This window comes from Aulonocara stuartgranti (assembly GCF_965226115.1).
Source record: "Aulonocara stuartgranti genome assembly, chromosome: 1".
NCBI lineage: Eukaryota > Metazoa > Chordata > Actinopteri > Cichliformes > Cichlidae > Aulonocara > Aulonocara stuartgranti.
In genome coordinates, this window is record NC_138939.1 from 27,237,375 (window position 1) to 27,256,707 (window position 19,333).

The window sequence follows — 19,333 nt, forward strand, 5'->3', positions numbered from 1 at the left end:
CCAAGTTTCACTTGATGTCAGAAATATCTTGTGCAGACAAGGCACACAGGAAGTTTTGGGTTGTTTACCTTCATATGGATATGAGCAGGGACCCTCTCTGGGAGTGTTGTACCTCTTCCACTGATGGTAAATGTTTTTCTTTACCGCCACTAAACCTCGAACCACAGTCACCCTCCACTGGGACGCTCCATACAGCGTGTTTCCGCTGCAGCGCCACCACAGCACGGGGAGGGACACATCGCACTCGAACATCCCGAGGGGCTGCGTCGAGTCGGAAATGTTGAGGCCCAGGCACGCGCTGGTGCCCAGATTGAAGAGACGATGCTGGGAGACCCACTTCCACAGCATGCGGCGCGTCGGACGCTCGCAGTCCTCCAGCACTAGTTTCGAGCGATTTGCTGAGATGCACTGCTTCAGCGGCTCACTCTCCAGGATAAACAGACCTTTCTCTGGTAGGAAGTGATTGAAAACGGGGCAATGTGGGGCAATTCATGTGAACGTGTGCCGTAAACAACAGGGAATGCATTCAGCTTCAGAGATCAAAAAGTAAAGTACAAAGACATGCTTTTCCGCATTTCCATATCTGACGGAGCAATATTCAAGCTCGAGGAAGGCCTTGTGTTTAGAAACAAATCATGGTCTTTTGTAACTGGATACTCAAACAAAGAGAGAGGATGATTCCAAGCAGCGGAGATGAAAAGAGTGTGAATGAATCATCTCTTCCTGCATCTTGCTAGTTTGTACAGACAAAGAAAATCAGCATTATATGTTACCGGATCTAAAACAAATAACTAAAATTGTTCGGTGAGAATTTACATGGCTCAATTGGTTTAAAAAAAAAAGATGCTGGTGTGCACATCCATCACCAAAAGGGCATTTTCAGTGTCCAGATATTCTTCCTCTGCGTTTTTAATGTGCACACTGTATTTGATTGCATTCTGGACGAGAACATGGGCTGATCTGAACAAAAGTAAACAAACTGTGGTTGCTGCTCATAACTTTCCTTACAGTTCAGTAAGTTGCAGATATTTTTGACTAACTCGTCGTTTAAACATGCCCAGATCTTCACCTTTAAGAAGCTGGATATGCCAATATGATGCAAAGCTCTCTAAAACGCGGGGATGTAAGATGGCGAAAGATGGAGAAAATCAGCAGTCTCACACATGCAAAGGTGAATGTTTGACATTTTCCCAGAATAACCCAACTGCTTATCACTCGAATGACTCACTGGCCTATTGTGCTCATAATAAACAGACTGCATGCTCACATGCACACACACACACACACACACACACGGGGGAGAATTGAGAAAAAAAACAGCAAGAAATGTGAGCCTGGTGCAGCTGTGGGGTTCAAACTGTGGTCCACAGACCTCTATTCAGACCTGAGGAGAGTTTAGGTGAGTCTTTAGATCACCCCCTCCATGCACAATTCCCTGATGTTAAACAACATCTTCATGAAATATGAAAAAAGGGAACTACTACATGCGTTATGCGTCCCATCATGTAGGCAATTAAACTTCTACTAAGGGACCAGCTGGTAACTTACTGTAAAACTCCACGAGCTGTTTTTTCTCCAGGACTTCATCGTCCTCGTCTTCAGTGACACACACACAGCCTTTCGCCAACAACACAGTCACGCAAATAATCGCCAGAACAGGCGCGGAGTCCACGCAGCGGTACAACTGGATGAACATTTCGACAGCGGGATGCAGCGTTGGAGAGCCAATGTCCGCACATTCCGAAGATCAGAGGCGCAGGGGGTGTTTGGGGGGTTTCTTTTTTTCCCTTCTTCTTTCTTTCTTTCCTCCCCTCGTACAAAAACTTCCTCCGTCGAGTCTGGTTTTTCAGCGGGGAAACAGCGACGTCACGTCTGACGGAGGAGCCGCTGCTGTCCGGCCTGAAAGCTGCATTCCTGCCGCTCAGGACTGTTTTCGCTGGGGCAGAGCCACAAGTCTGTATTTAGACTTGACCGAAGAAAAAAACAGACAGAGGGCAGACAGACAGTTTGTCTGTAAGCTGTGTAAAGTACATGACTGTGAACAGACTGCTCTCAGGTAAACTACACACAGCAAACTGTAGCCTACAGCTGTGTCATGTCTGGGACAGGCACTCAGATATCAACAAGTACTCTGGAGTTAGGCTATGCTAAGAAAATCTATCTTTCATATTGCCTCTGTTATGTATATTTAGAGTTAACAAAAGACTTTGTATGCTTGTCACAATGTGTAATGCCTCCAACACATATAACACGTAAAAAAACAAAAAACAAAATTAAGCGTACAGGTTTTGGTGTGACCTGTAAAGGTACACAACTTTGGAATAGCTAAAAACAACAGCACTTGCGCTAAAATATGTCTTATACTGCACCTTGTATGGCAAGGATCTCTCAAAAGTTTTAACAACTCTCTATGTGAAGTTTATGGTATTATTTTTTTTGTGCCACTCTCTGGATGTATTGGATTAGTGTTATTTTTATGATAGGATTCCTCTGGCAATTTTAGGATATTGAGTCATTTATGTTGGGATTCACGTATATCTTATTTGCGCTGAATCCTCCTCTGTTCCAGCCCCGTTCCCCATTCCCTCATCCCTATGAAACCTGCTCCTTTATACTAAGTTAAAGGTTGTGTGTGAAAGGAATTTCCCATCTGTGGGGATAAATAAAGCACCCTAGCTTATTGCAATTTCAGTCAGATTTGCAAACAAGTAATCAAACTGACACACATTGAATAAAGGGCCTTAGTATCCAGGGCAAGTTGCCTTGTTAAAAAATGGAAACCCTGAGCACTGTGTGATCCCACTGTAAGCAAAATAAATTTTAAATTTTGTTTCTTGCAGGTAAATCAAATCAGTCTGCTCACTCTTTGTGAGAACTGTGTTGTAACCTGCAATTAAAACCCAAATTGCAGAGGAGTCATTTCAAAAATGCCAAATCCAACTTTAATTATGTGCCACATACCATTAAAAAAAAAAAACTCAGAACAACAGTTATTAAAATTAAAGGCTCAGCCTTGTTTTACAGTAAAACAATCGACACATTATTACCAAAAAAACATCTCTTACACCTGTATATTTATACATTTTCATTCAGTAGTAGATCACTTGTAGTGTAGACTTCTCCTTTACCAAGTTGCAAGTTGCAGTACATGTAGGGCCATGCAATAGAAATGTCCAGTGTTTGACAGTACAGTGCACTTCTACAGCAGCAAATTCATCTCGCAGTGTTTGTCTGTTCACAGTGTTGTCTACTGTGCTAGGACATCTCTGAATTAACACAGGGATTCGTACAAAAACTATTCTCTGTCTCATACACACACAAAGTCACACACTTAAGTGCACTCAGACGCATCCAGTTCGTCATCAGTAGTGATTCATTGTGATAGTCTTTTCTTTCTGTGCATTTTTATAAGTTACATTTCTGTATGTAGATGTTGAGCTCCTGAACAGAGGGTTGGTCCCCTGAAAGAAAACAAAGAAAGAACACAATGACGTTTAGATTTTTACAGATGCCACAGAAAGACCAAAACCAACAACACACTAGTCCTGTAAACCTTCCAAACTGCCTGAAGCTCATTTGGCCCAAATCAGAAATCTCAGTGAGCTTGTTTAATGTTAAAGTTAATGATAGCACAGTTTAAAAAAAGACTGAACAAGTATGGAAGGGTTGCAGTAGAAGCCTCTTTTTCTCTCTAAAAAGAACACGGCAGCACAGTTTAGGTTTGCAAAGTTGCATGTGAACAAACCACACGATTTCTGGAACAATGTCCTGTGGACAGATGAGACCAAAGTGCAGATGTTTGGCTGTAATGCACGGCACCACATTTGGAAAAAACAACAACACAGAATATCAGCACAAACACCTCATACCAACTGTCAAACAATGTGGTGGAGGGGTGATGATTTGGTCTCGGTTTGCAGTCGCAGGACCGGGGCACCTTGCAGTCATTGGGTCCACCATGAACTCTTCTGTATACCAAAGTGTTCTAGAGTCAGATGTGATGCCATCTCTCTGACAGCTAAAGTTTCAGAGAGATGGCCCAAGTAGATCAGTAAATCTACAACAGAATGGCTGAAACCAAAGTCCAGACCTCGACCTGCCTGAAATGCTGTTACAGTAACTTTTCAATTCTATTCTATTCTATTTTATTTATATAGTGCGAAATCACAACACCAGTCACCTCAAGGTGCTTTATATTGTAAAGTAGACCCTACAATACAACACAGAAAACCCCAACAATCACACGATACCCTATGAGCAAGGCGACAATGGAAAGGATAAACTCCCTTTTAACAGGAAGAAACCTCCAGCAGAACCAGGCTCAGGGAGGGGCGGCCCCAACCTGCCGCGACCGGTTGGGGTGAAGGGAGGAAGATAAGACAAAAGACATGCTGTGGAAGAGAGCCGGAGATTAATAATAACTAATGATTAAACCCAGAGACGTGTATAAACACATAGAGAGTGGAAAAGGTGACTGTGCATTAATGAATACCTACAAGCCCCAATAACCTGAAGCACAGTTGTAAAAAACAGTGGGCAAAAATTCCACCGCAACAATCTTAGAGACTGATAAAGTCACACAGAATTTTTTTCTCTATTTGTTGCTGCCAAAGGTGTTTCTACAAGCTACCGAGTCACGGGATGTATGTCAGTGAATATTAGTGGGAACAGTTTAGTTATGAGAGACACCTCGCCATCAGACTTTGTCCACCCTTTTGAATATCTAATGAATGTCTAATACATTATTTTGCTTTTTAATTATTCATCTGAGCCCAACAAAAAGATATTAGAAAGAATAAAAGCGAAGTCATCCACGGTCTTACCGACTGCCAGTTTGCCTTTGCCCTCTCAGCCTCAAACTTGGCCACCTCCTTTTGGTCATGGACTGACACCAACACCTTCCACACACCCAGCAGGATCAGGCCGATACAGACGACAGAAAGGGAGACCCCGAGAAGAATCATGGGGATGTTGGGTGGCTCTGGACATCCTGAGACAGGACATGAGAGCGAGATGAGACTTGCACCGGGAGTATCTTTCACTTTAGTCGTCTACGTTGGTGTCAAGCTTACCGTACATCTGCAGATCATAGGCAGTGGTGTCCGTCTCACCTTCCACCACTTTAAATGACGCCCAGCACTCATTCTTCATCATAAACGTGCACGACATAGAAGGACTCTTGTCATAATCTGTGAGGAAATGTGAACATACATATCCATAAGGTAAGGCTATCATCTTCCCTTTGACATTGTGCTGAGAATGTCAGATGATATACTCTGCTCTGTTGTGCTGTCAGTGTGACTTCATTATCTAAGACTAGAATCTGGTGTGTTGTGGACCGAACCATTGTGTTTCACATCTGAAGCTTGAAAATCTTCTGTGATAATCAGATATGCCTCTCAGCTTGCACAAGTACAGCGGCTTTAAAATCAACTCCTCTACAAAGGAAGACCAGGTTCTTTGGCTATTCACAGGCACCATAATAGCTTTGCCTGTACAACAAGGTAAATAATATGTTCCCCATTGTTCCACACTGCCCAAAAGGACATGGATGGCGTTGTGTTAGAGAGGGGGGGTGCAGACTTCACAGAGACACCCGAGTCAATGGAGGTCAGCATTCCTCCAAAGCAGCGACCCTGGCTGAAACTTAGCAGGCCTCTGTGTTGATAGCACCACCATGAATAAGAACCCTTGCAGGACAGGGAGGCAAAAACTTGATGTTATTTGATTTTAATATATTTTGCTTGGTTTTAAGGAGTTGCTACATTTTAGCACATTTTAAAAAAGCTATTTTAAATATTTTGCTCCTGGCCATTCTTCAAAATATGTCATATATGTTTTGAAGGTTTTCTTTCATTAATTACTATTTACCCACTAAGGGGCGTTAACCTGCATAGACTTAAAACCTGCATGAGATCCAGTATCTCTTGGTGGCAGTTAAAAACCAGCTTTATTTGATTGATTTAAATCAATACCAGTAACTAAGGATTGTTAACATGCATAGACTTGAAACATTCGTTGACAGTTGCAAGCAGGTCCTGTTTTGCAAATTCTTCCTTGTGAACATCATACAAGAGAGTCTGATATACAGATTTAGGTGTCAAATTGCCGTTTACCCCACAGCGAGTTTGTGAACATGAATTGCAAAAAGTAACCAAACAGAAGTGAAAAAGCAATTTCTCTCAACAGTCAACAGGCTGTCCTTCTAGCTGTGGATTCACACAGTTTTCATACCGTCGCTTGCAGTGTATTGTACTATCAGGCCAGAGAGACCTGTGGATTTAAAGGTGTCACAGGACTCAAACAAATGAAGGTCAAGGTCAAATGCTTAGTCAACCTAGGTACTCATATCCCCCAAGGCCTAGTATATTGTTGTGAAGTTTGAAGATGATCCATAAAAATTGTGGGTGATAGTTTTTACTGATTTTCACATTTTGAGTGACCTTGACCCAATTTTCAACAAAATGAAATCAGTTCAAGCTGTTACTGGCATCTACAATCACAAAAAAATATTTGAAAATGATATCTTGAAAACTGTGGACACTAGGCTGCTTACATCCTCCTTCTCTTTGGGGGAGAGAATAATTGTTTTGTGTTACTGAACCAGGAATACCTGGAAGGCCTAAATACCAGCTAGCTCTTTCTGATGTAACACCCTGAAAAGGCAGGACTGGGTTTTTTAGCCACACCACCTGCTCAACTTGCCAGATTAGTCTCACTCTGACTTTGTCCTTTTGTCTGAAATGCAAGTCAAACTGTTTGGTCATCATTTTTGACTCAGTGGAGGAGTGATCTAAAAATAACAGTAGTCTTGAAAACCTTTGCGGGGCTTTCCAACAAGATAACATTGAATAAGGAAGGGCCGAACTTAAAGCAGATATGGTTTTATGACTTTTATAGCCAGAGTTAGAAAATGTATCGATTGCACCTTGTAGAGCGACATTACTAGAGACAAATGGGAAGGTTTGTATGTGGTGATTTAGTGATTTACCCCATTAGGTAAGTAAGTTTAGTTTAGGTTACGGTTAGAGTTCAGTGAGTTAGACTAAGAAGCTGAATGAAAGTAAAGTAACAACAGGTAAGTTAGGGAATCCTTTACCTCCTGTTGTATTGATGGAAATTGTAGTAGCGCTGCACCTTTGATCACATGACTCAGCATCATCCTGATCTTGAAGATGGCACTCTACACAGGTCCTAGTGTTGAAATGAGCAGGAAAACGAAAGGTTAAGATGATGCAGCAAGCATTTCTTGAGGCTTCAATCACTGACATGGGGCGAAAGGAGAAATCACAGTCGTGGTCACTTATCAGCTTTTTTCCCAAGGCTTCTCTCACTCTCTATCACGGGTTCCCCCCCTCCACAGTAAGAGTAGTATCAAATGGTCCTGGCCCTGACAGCTGCTTTACAATGAAGAAAGGAAATCTCTCAATGCTGTGTTGGGGACATTAGTATCTTTTGAAGTTACATGGAAGGTGTAGACACATGTGAACAACAGGACCAGAACCTGATATGCCTGAACTCCAAAGAGCAGACAGATCACGCGGCGCAAGGAGACGATATCTTGTATCTCTGAGGTAAAGAAATACCAATCACCGAGGTGACGCTGACAAAATACTCGAGATTACACCCTCGTTCGGCTGAAAGAAGCGATGGAATGAGTGCGCTCTCACCTTGCAGATGTACAGGAGCTTCCACAGGTTGGACACTTCTCACACTTGTCCCCAGATGCTCCGGGTACAGTGCAGACACAGTGGCCACATACACATTTCCCCCTGCCGCTGCAAAGTGAGCCATCCTTAGATGTGCACGCCTCCATGCTGGTGCTGCAGTTACAGTACTGCCCTTTCCATCCGTGTTCACAAACACACTCTCCGCAGTCGCACACTCCATGGCCTACAAACAAGAAATCTTCATTTATAATAAAAGGCTTTCCACAAAAACACATGAATAAGTCAGAAGCATTCGCATGAAGTTACTCACCTCCGCAGAGCTCCCCACGGAAGAGAACACAGGAGTAATTGTCACACTCGCAGTAGGGACCGTAGATGCGCCCAAAACTGGATGCATGACACACACACTGTCCACAGTAGCACTGCCCCTGACCACTGCATATTTCAGACTGATTGTTTGCGAGGCAGTTGCTCAACAAAGTGCTCTCCTCATTGCATTCGCACTGCGCTCCCAGGAAGCCCGGCTGACATATGCACACGCCGCACTGGAAAACCCCCTGGCCTTCAGTGCACTGGCTGCTGTCTGACTTTGGAGGCTCACAGTCACAGGAACAAAGGGACTGCACTTCTATCTCCAAACTGTCCTGAAGGCCTACAGGTCTGAGGGAAAAGTGCCGAACTCCTGACAGGCATCCCAGAAGCTCCACAGACACATTGAACACTACCTGAGGAGCAAAAACAAGGAGGGCATCAAAATAAGATCAAACTAAGAACAGACTGCAAATATTCTGCCTGCGAAAAGTCAGCGCTATTAATCCCCACAGCAACGCCATTGATAATTGGGGGCTTTTTCATCTGTTTTAGACAGCACAGCTAAGAGAGAGAGGAAAAACTTCGGATTTGAACCAGCTAAACAAGATCATTAAGCCCTGATGTTGGTGAAAGTAAGTAAACTAGTTCCTCCGTTCTTCTTCTTCTTTCAGCTGCTTCCTTTAGGGGTCGCCACAGCAGATCACCTATCTCCATTTCACGTATCTGTAGCATCGCCCTCTGTTACACCAACCTTCTGCATGTCCTCCTTCACTACATCCATGAATCTTCTGTCATCTTCCTATGTTCCTCCATCTTTAACTTTGTCCAATATATCCACCATCCCTCCTCTGCACATGCCCCCGGAGGAAGCCACCCGAGGGATTGATGAAGTCTTATCTAATCTAAGTTCTTATCCTGTCCTAGCGTGTTTTATGCATTTGTGTTTTGACAGACAAACTGGTTGATTTTTTTTCTCTCTCAGAAATATTGTCTGATCTATCAGTTACAAGTGCTAAAGCCTCAAATTCACCAGGTCTCCCTCTAATCAACATTAGTCTCTGACAAAAAACAACTTAAAAATTTCCAGATTTACACAACACATTCCTATCTGACCCAATCCAAACAATTCTTCAGGTACAACTAAGGCATGAATGTTGACGAGGCAGAGTGCACGTTGTGTTATTTTTCACCTGTCAGTCTGTGTATAGATTTTTTTTTTACATACTTTTACAAGTTTATAAAGCACTGCAGGTCTTGCAAAGTTCTCTGCATACACTAAAATTAAGCTTTTACTGTTGTAGTGAAAGACCGAACACAGAAAGACCTAACACTCTTGAGCTGTTAGGACTGTCTGTGTGTTAGAATAGTCTTTTGTCCCTTCCATTATTTAGTTTCACAGGCGTAACAACAACAGAACAAACACAGCATCCCATTCTCTCTCTGACACACGCTCCAAGTGCAAAAAAATAGCATACAATAATAATCGATACTCTTAATAGTATAATTCCAGCGTTTTGATCAGCACCATGGACAACATCCGGGGTCAGATGTCATGGGAATGAACGCTAACACTATTTTCTTCAGCTAAGCTCCCACAAACTCAAAACAGATTTAGCCTTGTTTCAGTTCGTGAGGAAAAATGTACACTGCATAAAAGCTAGGCTTTGATTCACAAGACAGAACCATGGGCATAGTGGAACTCCTATAGTATGTCCACTTCATCATAACACCATGATTATGAGCTTCCAGTATACTTTAGAGGAGAGGGCCCTCCTACCTTCAGGACCCAGGGATGATGCCCTCCTGATGCCTTGTGAGAATTAATGCCTTTGTTTAGTTTCCTTTAAGCTTTCAACTTTTGTTCACATTTAATCTTAAATATCTACATTTTTTATGTTATGTTTGGTGTTTCACTAGAATTGTTAATAACTGTTCTTGTCTGATGAGATAGTTTAATGAAAGGCACTTCAAAAAATTTTAAAAAATGAAGCAATTTGTAACAACAGCAACTCACCGTCTCTCCTGGTTTGATGTTGGAGCAGCGTTTTAGATCAGGGAGGATAGTTCCATTAGGGCAAACGGTTGTGAAAGACATGTGCAGCTCCTTCGTGGCTCCAAGGACCTCTAGTTCAATCTCTGAGCGAAGTTCCTGGAAAACAGATTATGTGTATTGTGAGCCATATGAGAACACAATGGGCAGCACACCTCGGTACTGATCAGGTTTCTCCTTCAAAAAAAGCAAAAAAAAAAAAAAAAGCAAAACTAAGTTAACTAAAATCAAATCAGATTTTCCTTTTGTTCAGTCAAGATGAAGTGGGATTTCCAGCGCTGTCAGATGAATTATACTTTTCACCCTGCATTGACCTGACCTGACACCTCATGTCTAATTCTTTTTTGGGGGGGTGAGTCAGCATCCCAGGTGCGCTGCACTGTATAAAGCACCTGAAGAAAGTGTGACAGCTAACCTCAGCTTGAGAAAATAGTGTGCTTGACTGACTAATGAACTCTGTAACGGCCCGTCTGACTGCTAACAGAGGGCATATTGTGTGCTTCCTGGCTTTAGTGTTGGTAAGGAAGAAGAAAACCGGAGCACTTATGGGATACACCCAGCTGAGGATGGATTAAGTAGATAAAACGCATCTAAAGAGACTTCGCTGTTACTCATCAGAATTACAGGTGAGTGCAAGTACTCATCACCTGTGCAGTATCACTAAATAGTCCCCTGTTTGCACTGCATTCCAGTTAAGCACCACATCTACAATCACTGTGATGACAGGGACTCTGCTAGTGCGGCAGAGACTAAATGTGGGTTTAAATGACGCAACCGATGAAGTAATTAGAGGACTGCACAACTACCAGTCATCGCCGCCAAGGGGGATTTACAAAACGACGCACGGTGGATGAGATGGGCGGAACGAAAACGACCAAGAGTGAGGAAAAAAGAGGCAGTGTGCGGGAGAGGGAGGGGAAGTTTAGAGCAAATCAGATTTGGAGGGGGCGAGGAGATGAAACGGTTGGGACAAGCAGAAACATGCTGGCCAACATGCTGATGCAGAGTGTTGGGAGGTAGAGGGGAAAATGTGATAGAAGAAAGAATAAAAGAAGGAAAAGAAATAATAACAAAGGGGTGGAGAAAATAAAAATAGTAACATACCAGTTTGCTATAGATACATTTTCGTGCCTGCACCATTAAATATTACTTGATTTAAAAAAAAAATTGTCTTATGACTTTTACACACACACACACACACACACACACACACACACACACACACACACACACACACAAAGCCACACATCCACTCTGCCAGCACATCCTGATTATCAGGCCCTTTTATTTACTTTGTATGCTGTTACAATCAGTTCCAGGATGTTCCGCGAGTCTTTCGCCACGACTCCAACAGTGGCACCAGGTATGAGCTCTGCATAGTTCTAAGAGACACAGAAAACAAAACAAAAAAAACAGATAAACAGTAATGTCACTGTTACAAATACGGGAAGCTCATCACCACACATCTTCCCTAAAAGAACAGTACGAAAAGGAGTGTGGAAGAGAAACGGGGCCAGTTGTAACAAGTTGAATGCAATTCAGAAGATAAATATGCTAACCTCACAAACACTTGTGTTATTCAGCTCTCTAGTTTGATCTCTTCTAACAGGGAAAAAAACTAGGGAGCTGTTACCATGTAGTTGTCTTTCTGGTCTTCTGTCACTGCAAATATCAGCAAGATGTTGTTGTCCACCAGCTTATCAATCAGCTGACCAAGAGTTGGATATTCCTGAAAAAAAAAAGGTTACATTTCTAAGAGGTTTCAGGTGATTATTTACCATGAGTTACCACAGTGTTAGAGGAGAAAGCCAAATAATAATGAAAAATAATAATCCTAGATGAATCAAATGATAAAATCAGGTTTTACATGCACTGTGGACTTTGAGTATTCATTGTTGGCATCCAGGTGACACTGCCCGTCATTGGGAATCACAATACCGGCCAGCCTGCTGTCCATCCCGAAGTGTGAGTTGCCATCGCTGACAAACACCAGCAAACGCATGGAGTCGTTCCTCCAGCCGATCTTGTCCTAGCAGGAGACACACAGCTGCTCTGAAAAAAACAGTTGGCGAGGTGGCGTCACAAACGAACGGCCGGCATCTTTGGAACCTTGAAATGGGAAATGTTACCCCACAAACGGCTGCTTGCATGATGGCGTCGAAACCACACTCCGTGTCGTCAATGTTTGCAGATATATGCTGCACGGCGATTATCTCGTTGAACTTGCTGGTGTTGCTCGTCAGAGACAAGACGTGCTTGTAGCCAAACGTCGGTAAGCAGGTGTTGTCTATACGGCTGTAATGTAACAAGACATTAAAAGCGAGCGTTAGAAGAGTAAGAGTGTCAGATTTACAAGATCAGAGCATTTAAAAAAAAACAAAAAGAAACAAACTTCTACTCATGTTTAGATTTTTATTTTAATGTAAACCTGCACGGGTTGGCCAGTTCTTCTTCTGTGATCTTGATGAAGGGCAACAAGGGTTTCTCCACAAAAGAGCCAAAGCCCATTCGAAATTTACTCGTGAGCTTCGCCATTTCTTTTGACAAAGTAGAGCCCAAGTCTTTGATCATCTTCAGATCGTCGATCATGGATGCTGACAGGTCCATCAGGTAGTACATGTCCACAGGATAGTCCTCTTTGTGTTGAACCTTCACCTGGAAGGTCACCTCACTGCCTGTGCGAGAAACAAAATCAGGCCACGTTTTATCTCTCTGAACTCAAAAAACTGCTTCAGAAGACAAATCGTCACTTCAGAAGATGTCCGACTGCATACCAGGTCGGAGCTTGAGGGACATTTTTTGAGGGAATATCTGTGTGCTATTAGTGCTGCCCATCTTCTTCCCAAGTGGCTGATCCTGGAGGATCTGGTGTTTGGAAACAGGGAACTGCAGCAGGTCCCTGGCACATCCCTTTTCCAGTAAGACATCCAGTGTGTCACATCTTTGTGTGACTGAAAACCAGTCTGTGAAATTCTGACAAACAAAGGGGAACATGTGACAAGTAGCAACCTCAGTTTGCAGGCTGTTTTACAGCAGGCCATAAAGATTATTACTTTGTCATCAGCGTCATCATGTAAATCAAACACGAGAAGATATTTTGCAAAAAATCACTTCACTTTAAATGTGACTGTCTTCTCGTATAGCTGCTCACCTCCTGTGTGCACCAGGCGCACTGGGGGCTGAGTTGCAGACAGTCGTCACAAGTCACAGCACTGCCGGCTGAACACAAACCTGCTGCACAGCACATAAACAGGTAAGGGTTGTCAGCACAGACCAGAGTCCAACACTAGAAAAAGTCTGCATTTATGGTGTCATTTTTATTTACTTATTGATATGATTATTTTAATCTGTGTGTTTATTCTAATCCTTAGTAGTAGTAAATGTGTAGTCCAGTGTAGTAAATGTAACATAATTCTTGGTTTCAAATTTTAATACCTTCTCACAATAAAACATCCCAACCACTCTTCAGTGCCAAGACAGCATTGTTGACTTGCTCTTGAGTGACTACTACTTTGCAAATGAGCTTTTAAAAAGAAAGCCAGGACTTCAGCTTACCCTCCACGGCGTTGATCCAGTACCGGAGAATCAGGCTCAGCAGTAGAAGCCCCATGAGTCCGTGAGGTTACTGGTTGATAAGAAACACAAGGTGAATGTTTCAGGTTATTTCATAGCGCGTTAACAGGAGTGAAGCCTATCCAGCGTCATGGCTCCTCTCTACAATAAGAGAGGAGTTTGCTTTCCACCACCTGGATAGAGGAGGAGGAGGAGGTGAGGGGCTGCCTCTACCTGCCCTGCCTTTTTAAGTCAACTTCCGTCCAGGTGAGAACGCGAGGCGGGCGCGAGGAGAAAACAAACCGCAAGCAAACCGCTAGCTGATGTCTCCCCTTCTTATTTAGCTGTTCGTTAATGAATCAGGTTTGTTCCCACCGTCTGTGTCTGTGTATTAGTAAGGAATAAGATAGGAAATAGGAATTCTTAGTTAAAAGTAACGTGAAGCCAAAAATAAACGGCATTGCAAATAAATTAATAGGTAGATAAAAATATTAAAAAGGCCTATTTTTCTCCTAGAAATAACTAGCTTATTATTTCAAGCTAAATGCGTACTTCCCCTTTAATATCAGGAGGTAAAATCTTACAGTACATCACAGATTCAGGCGTGACAAATGTGTAATTGAATGTCTTTTCTACTTTAAAAAAAAAATATATATATATGTATATAAAGTAGGTAAAATTAGCTCCACCTTGCATCAGCTACAGTGTTTCTGTAGTATGAATGGCCTTTAAAAAATAGTCGTGTTTGTGTTATGTAAGTGTGAGTGACTTTCTTGTTAAGGCTAGATTGCTTGTAAATTTGAAACTGAAGTAAAAGTACAACATTCTGTTCTAATGAAGCATTAAATGTGGCTTAATCCTTCATATTAAGCTATGCCATTTTGTTATGAGCTAATGATAGCAAACTAGTGTTGCTTTTGAATGTACTCTCTTTCTCTCTGTTAGGCCATCCCCTTGAAGTCTCTGTGCTTTTAAAAATGTTGTTGTTCTCTGTGAGGCCCTGGCGGCGCACCTTGTCACTCTGGATTTGAAATATGAGATTGTTTATACCCTCATTACAATGCTGCTACAGTGTAATAGGCTAGAATTAAGCTACAGTCAAATGGGATCGCTGAAATTGTGTGTGGAGAGGAATAATAAAGTGCAGACAGGGCACGCCATGAGCAAATAAATCCTTCAAAACTCTATTCTGTGGGCTCTATAACAGAAGTTATGTTAATATTTAACACAGCGACTCAGAGAACATGAGTCAGTGTCACTGTCTCACAAGAATTTTCCAGCTTGACGATTAACTCACGATGAAAACCAGGCCTATCGCAAGATATGAAATATGATCAGTGTGTGTGTGTGTGTGTGTGTAATAGAAGGGGAGGAGGGGTGTGGCTGAGTAGGTGTTGAACTATTGACAGCTGCAGTGCAGATATCCCCGCATGTCCTAAGTTAGAGGAATCTCACAATTCAGCACCACACCCCTTCTGAATCTGTGAGACCCATCTGCCACCCCGAGTTAAACCCCACCTCCACTCCTCTTACAGCAAACCCTCTCACCCCTTAATGCCTCTTCTCCTTTTGTCTTTCATTGGCTCTCTTCTCCCAAGTTCTTTGTGTTGTGATCCATATTTTCCAGTAGCCTCTGCCATTTAATTCATGCCTCCTTCAGCTTAATTCTTCCCTTGTCTCACACTTCACTCCTCTCCTCTGAATTCCTCAACATGATGCAGTCCAACACCACTTTTGTAGCCTGTCATGTCCTGCTGTTTGTCCTGTGTGAGAGGTGTACTGCAGCATCACTGCCTCTGCACCTCACCTCGCTGTCTCATGTCTCAAAATGACTTTAAAACCTGTAGCCCTTCACTAGCATTTCAGAGATATTCAGGCTTTTTAAACCCAGTGGGACTCTTTAAACCACAAAGTAGCATTCTCAATGAGTATCAGGCCAATCAATATTTACAAATTCAGAGATCTTGTTCCCCTATCTCTCTTCTCTCAGCATTATACGCAAGTGTAATGCTGCAGTGAGCCGACTCACCTTCAAGGCTGTCCTCTGATAACATGCTGTCCCGTCTCAGTCTTTCTTCCTTGACATCAAGTGAAAAATGGAGAGAAGTGGAGAAGCATCAGCCCAGCACATTCAGTCCTATTGTATCCCAGCAATTGGCAGAGTAACAGTAAACCTATTGTAACGGCGCCCTTTATGAAGCATGGCGCTAGGATGACCCTGCTGCCCATGCTCCTTGGCTCGTGTGTGTGCGCGCTCGTGTGAGTGTGTGTGTCTGGAAGTTTGTAAGTATGTGTGCATGTATGCATTCTGGGGTCGTGTGTGGGTGTTTGTACAAGCTCTAGCTTGCATGTGTGTGTGTGTGTGTGAGTGTATCTGTGTGTATGTGTAGGGGGAGGCCGCAACGACAATGAGTGACGGTAACAACTGCTGGCTGTGAGACCTCCAGATCCAGCTTCTTTATTAAGAGTCGATCTGACTGATGTGCTAGTGTTGCACTCTAGAGGCTAAACCCTTTATGAACTGGATCACAACACTTCTGACTCAAAGACCTTGTGATTAGTCAGGATTCTGCGTGTGTGCTTGTGTGTGTGTGTTTTGCTACAATTACTTCCTGCAGTGAGGAGGAGGAGGACGCGAGTGTCTAAGAGAAGGAGTGTCAGAGCGTAATACAGCCTCCTTCTTGCAGTGGTATGGTAGGAATGCAGGTGTACATGGATATGTTAGTGAGAAAAATAATAACTGTAAGTTATTACTGTTAAGACAACAACAAAGGATTCTTTTCTTTGAGCCTCATTTCTGATCTAAAGAGTCTACAAACAAATGCACTTGAGCTGAATGCTAATCATCACCATATTACTAAATTTCACAGAATGCCATGTAATGTGAGGCTAAAAAGAGGCTAAAAAGTCAACCTCATCAGGGGGTTCAGCAAATATAAATACAAAAAATATAAAAACGTCTGAGCATAGGATAAGCTGCGGTTTGCGTCGAGATTAAGAAGGGATCAGGTCACAGGAGTGGTTGTTCCTAATTATGATCCATTCCAGAAGTCTGAATCGCTGTTGGTCTTGAAGTCTGCTTACTGACAAAACAATACCCATTGTCTGCCAAACAAAACTGATGTGAGGTGGTCAAGCCGAGGAGCTGTGCTGACATGTACATCAACAGTGTTTCTTTCTCTTGACAGTAGTCTGATTCACTGTGGAAAAAACTGAAACATAAAGTGGAGATTATTCTTTTGATATTTAACTGGATGGTACATCAGTGTGAATGTCCTTAGGTTGAATACCCATTCAATCCACAACTCACAGAAGGAAAGCTTTGGAGTTCCAGCTTTTCCCCCGTAATAAATGAAATCACTATTTAAAAACTGTATTTAGATTTTACTCTGGTTATTTTTGTCTGATATTATTATTTTTGTTTGATGATATACAAAATGTATGTAGGGTGACAAATATGCAACAGAACAAGAAATCAGGAAGGAGCACATAGTGTTTCACAGAATTGTACATGTTATTTTTTTGCTGGGCCATTGTTTGATTTGAATGAAAAAGAAGAGAATACATACATATATATAAACTACCAGTCAAAAGTTTGGACACACCTTCTCATTTAATGGTTTTTCTTTGCTTTCATGACTATTTACATTGTAGATTCTCACTCAAGGCATCCAAACTATGAATCAGCACATATGGAATTATGTAGCAAACAAAGTGTGAAATAACTCAAAACATGTTTTATATGTTAGAGTTTCAAAATAGAAACCCTTTGCTTTGATTAGTGCTTTGCACACTCTTGGCATTCTCTCGATGAGCTCCATGAGGTAGTCACCTGAAATGATTTTCCAACAGTCTTGAAGGAGTTTCCAGAGATGCTGAGCACTTGTTGGCTGTTTTGCATTTCATTCTGCGGTCCATCTCATTCAAAACCATCTTGACTGGGTTTAAGTCAGGTGACTGTGGACTGTGAACCATGCACATAGAGACCATCCGTTCACCTTTTCTGCGTCACACAAAGACACGGCAGATAGAACGAAAGATCTTTAGACCAAAGTACAGTTTTCCACTGGTTTAATGTCCATTCCTTGTGTTTCTTGGCCCAAACAAATCTCTTCTGCTTGCTGCTTTCCCTTAGTAATGGTTTCTTAGCAGCTATTTGACCATAACTGCCTGATTCGCACAGTCTCCTCTGAACAGTTGATCTAGAAATGTCTCTGCTACTGGAACTCTGTGTGGCATTTATCTGGGCTCTAATCTGAGGTGCTGTTAACTTGAGATTTTGGAGGTTGGGGACTCAGATGATTTTATCTTTGGCAGCAGAGGGGACTTTTGGTCTTACTTTCCTGGGGCGGTCCTCATGTGAACCAGTTTCGTCATTGGGCTTGATGGTTTTTGCAACTGCATTTGGGGACACATTTAAAGTTGTAGCAATTTTCCAGACTAATTGACTTTCAGTTCTACAAAGTATTGATGGACTGTCGTTTGTCTTTACTTTGCTGATTGGTTCTTGCCATAATATGAATTCTAACAGTTGTCAAATAGGGCTGTCAGCTGTGTACCAACCTGACTTCTGCACAACACAACTGATGGTCCCAACCCCATTATGAAGGCCAAAGGTTTGCATCATTGTCAACAAAACAAAGGGAATATAAAATATGAAAGTTTTTTGTTTGCTATATAATTCCATAATCTTGCTTCATATACAGTATGTGATGTCTTCAGTAAGTATCTACAATGTAGAAAGTAGTAAAAACATACATATGTATATGTATACATATATGTATATATGCAAACCTGTCAGAAGGTGCTTCTGGCTATACTTTTAATGGCTAAGTATTGTGACTCAGCATGGGGAAATGTATAAACATGACTTGCATAACAGGAACTAGGAATGAGAAATGATAACAAATGTTCCCTTCAATGCTTTGTTTATAATAGCATTTGACGTTTGTGACACTTCTGAAAAATGTTGTTGACTACATTTGGAAAACCGCAATTCATCATAAGTCCAAATTTTCTACTTTAGGTTTGGTTTCAGCTGTGAAACAATAAAGGCGTTATTTATTTAAGACAATGATTACTCCTCTGACTATTATTAGTTCTTTATAATATTAATATTTTAACTATTCATAAACAAAATAAAGTTTGGCTCAGATGTGGAAGTATATTTTAAATATAAACTATTTTAAGAATTGAGCTCAGCTGATGTTTAGGCAAAGCAGCAGAACAATCCATCATAAAAAATTTTTTGAAAGTATTCAGACTGAACAACAACAACATATTAATATAGTTTCCCTATTAAAATAACTTGTGATGAAGAAAAATGTTGCTTGTGTCTGTTCTATATATTGTTTTACTGATGCCTGAAGCATCATTTTACTGTTTTACTTGGTCATGGTCGAGCAAGTTTTTCTTAATGCTTTTATCAGTAACTGAAACTAACGATGAAGTCAACATGATAATCCAGAGCCCGCACCTCGTATAAACTTAACAATTATGTATATATATCAGAATTTTATTGCTAATAACTAAAAGATAATAATAATAATTTTTGTTCTACCCTCAAATAGTCACCGTTAGCTAGCTTCTGCTAGCTTCTTGGTCCTGGAATGGATTTCTTTTTGTTTTTGATGCGACTTTAAAACTGATAAGATCTGTTGATCTTATCTGGGCTGTACCAGTGAAACTCATTTTTCTCAGTGTAAAGATGTTTAACTACACATTTCATCCCATTTGAGAAAAAGTAGTG

The 19,333-nt window shown here is 41.7% G+C and overlaps 2 protein-coding genes across 5 annotated transcripts in view; both read right to left on the reverse strand.

The window, feature by feature from the left end:
- pla2r1 (phospholipase A2 receptor 1) overlaps nucleotides 1-2,105 on the reverse strand; it is a 31,453-nt gene extending 29,348 nt beyond the window's left edge. The window contains exons 1-2 of one of the 2 annotated variants that reach the window (XM_082532484.1): nucleotides 1,549-2,105; nucleotides 69-449 (exon numbers count right to left, since the gene is read on the reverse strand). In XM_082532484.1, the coding sequence (XP_082388610.1) occupies nucleotides 69-449; nucleotides 1,549-1,696 (529 nt within the window). In that variant the 5' untranslated portion in view covers nucleotides 1,697-2,105. The remainder of the gene's footprint in view (nucleotides 1-68; nucleotides 450-1,548) is intronic. The other variant, XM_082532485.1, reaches the window with a different exon arrangement.
- An 885-nt stretch (nucleotides 2,106-2,990) lies between these two features.
- itgb6 (integrin, beta 6) lies at nucleotides 2,991-15,917 on the reverse strand. Of its 3 annotated transcripts, XM_082532507.1 has the most exons (16): nucleotides 15,614-15,917; nucleotides 13,588-13,657; nucleotides 13,184-13,266; nucleotides 12,807-13,005; nucleotides 12,461-12,707; nucleotides 12,162-12,327; nucleotides 11,900-12,061; nucleotides 11,666-11,761; nucleotides 11,325-11,414; nucleotides 9,997-10,131; nucleotides 7,981-8,395; nucleotides 7,671-7,893; nucleotides 7,100-7,194; nucleotides 5,073-5,189; nucleotides 4,824-4,990; nucleotides 2,991-3,461 (listed from the first exon to the last, which is right to left on the reverse strand). In XM_082532507.1, the coding sequence occupies exons 2-16, from the start codon at nucleotides 13,640-13,642 to the stop codon at nucleotides 3,363-3,365; spliced, it is 2,349 nt and encodes a 782-aa protein (XP_082388633.1). In that variant the 5' UTR covers nucleotides 13,643-13,657; nucleotides 15,614-15,917; the 3' UTR covers nucleotides 2,991-3,362. The 3 variants fall into 3 exon arrangements, with proteins under 3 accessions (XP_082388633.1, XP_082388634.1, XP_082388632.1); XM_082532508.1 differs by lacking the exon at nucleotides 15,614-15,917 and having other exon boundaries at nucleotides 13,184-13,263; nucleotides 13,588-13,745; XM_082532506.1 differs by lacking the exon at nucleotides 15,614-15,917 and having other exon boundaries at nucleotides 13,588-13,745.
- Nucleotides 15,918-19,333: the final 3,416 nt, after the last annotated feature.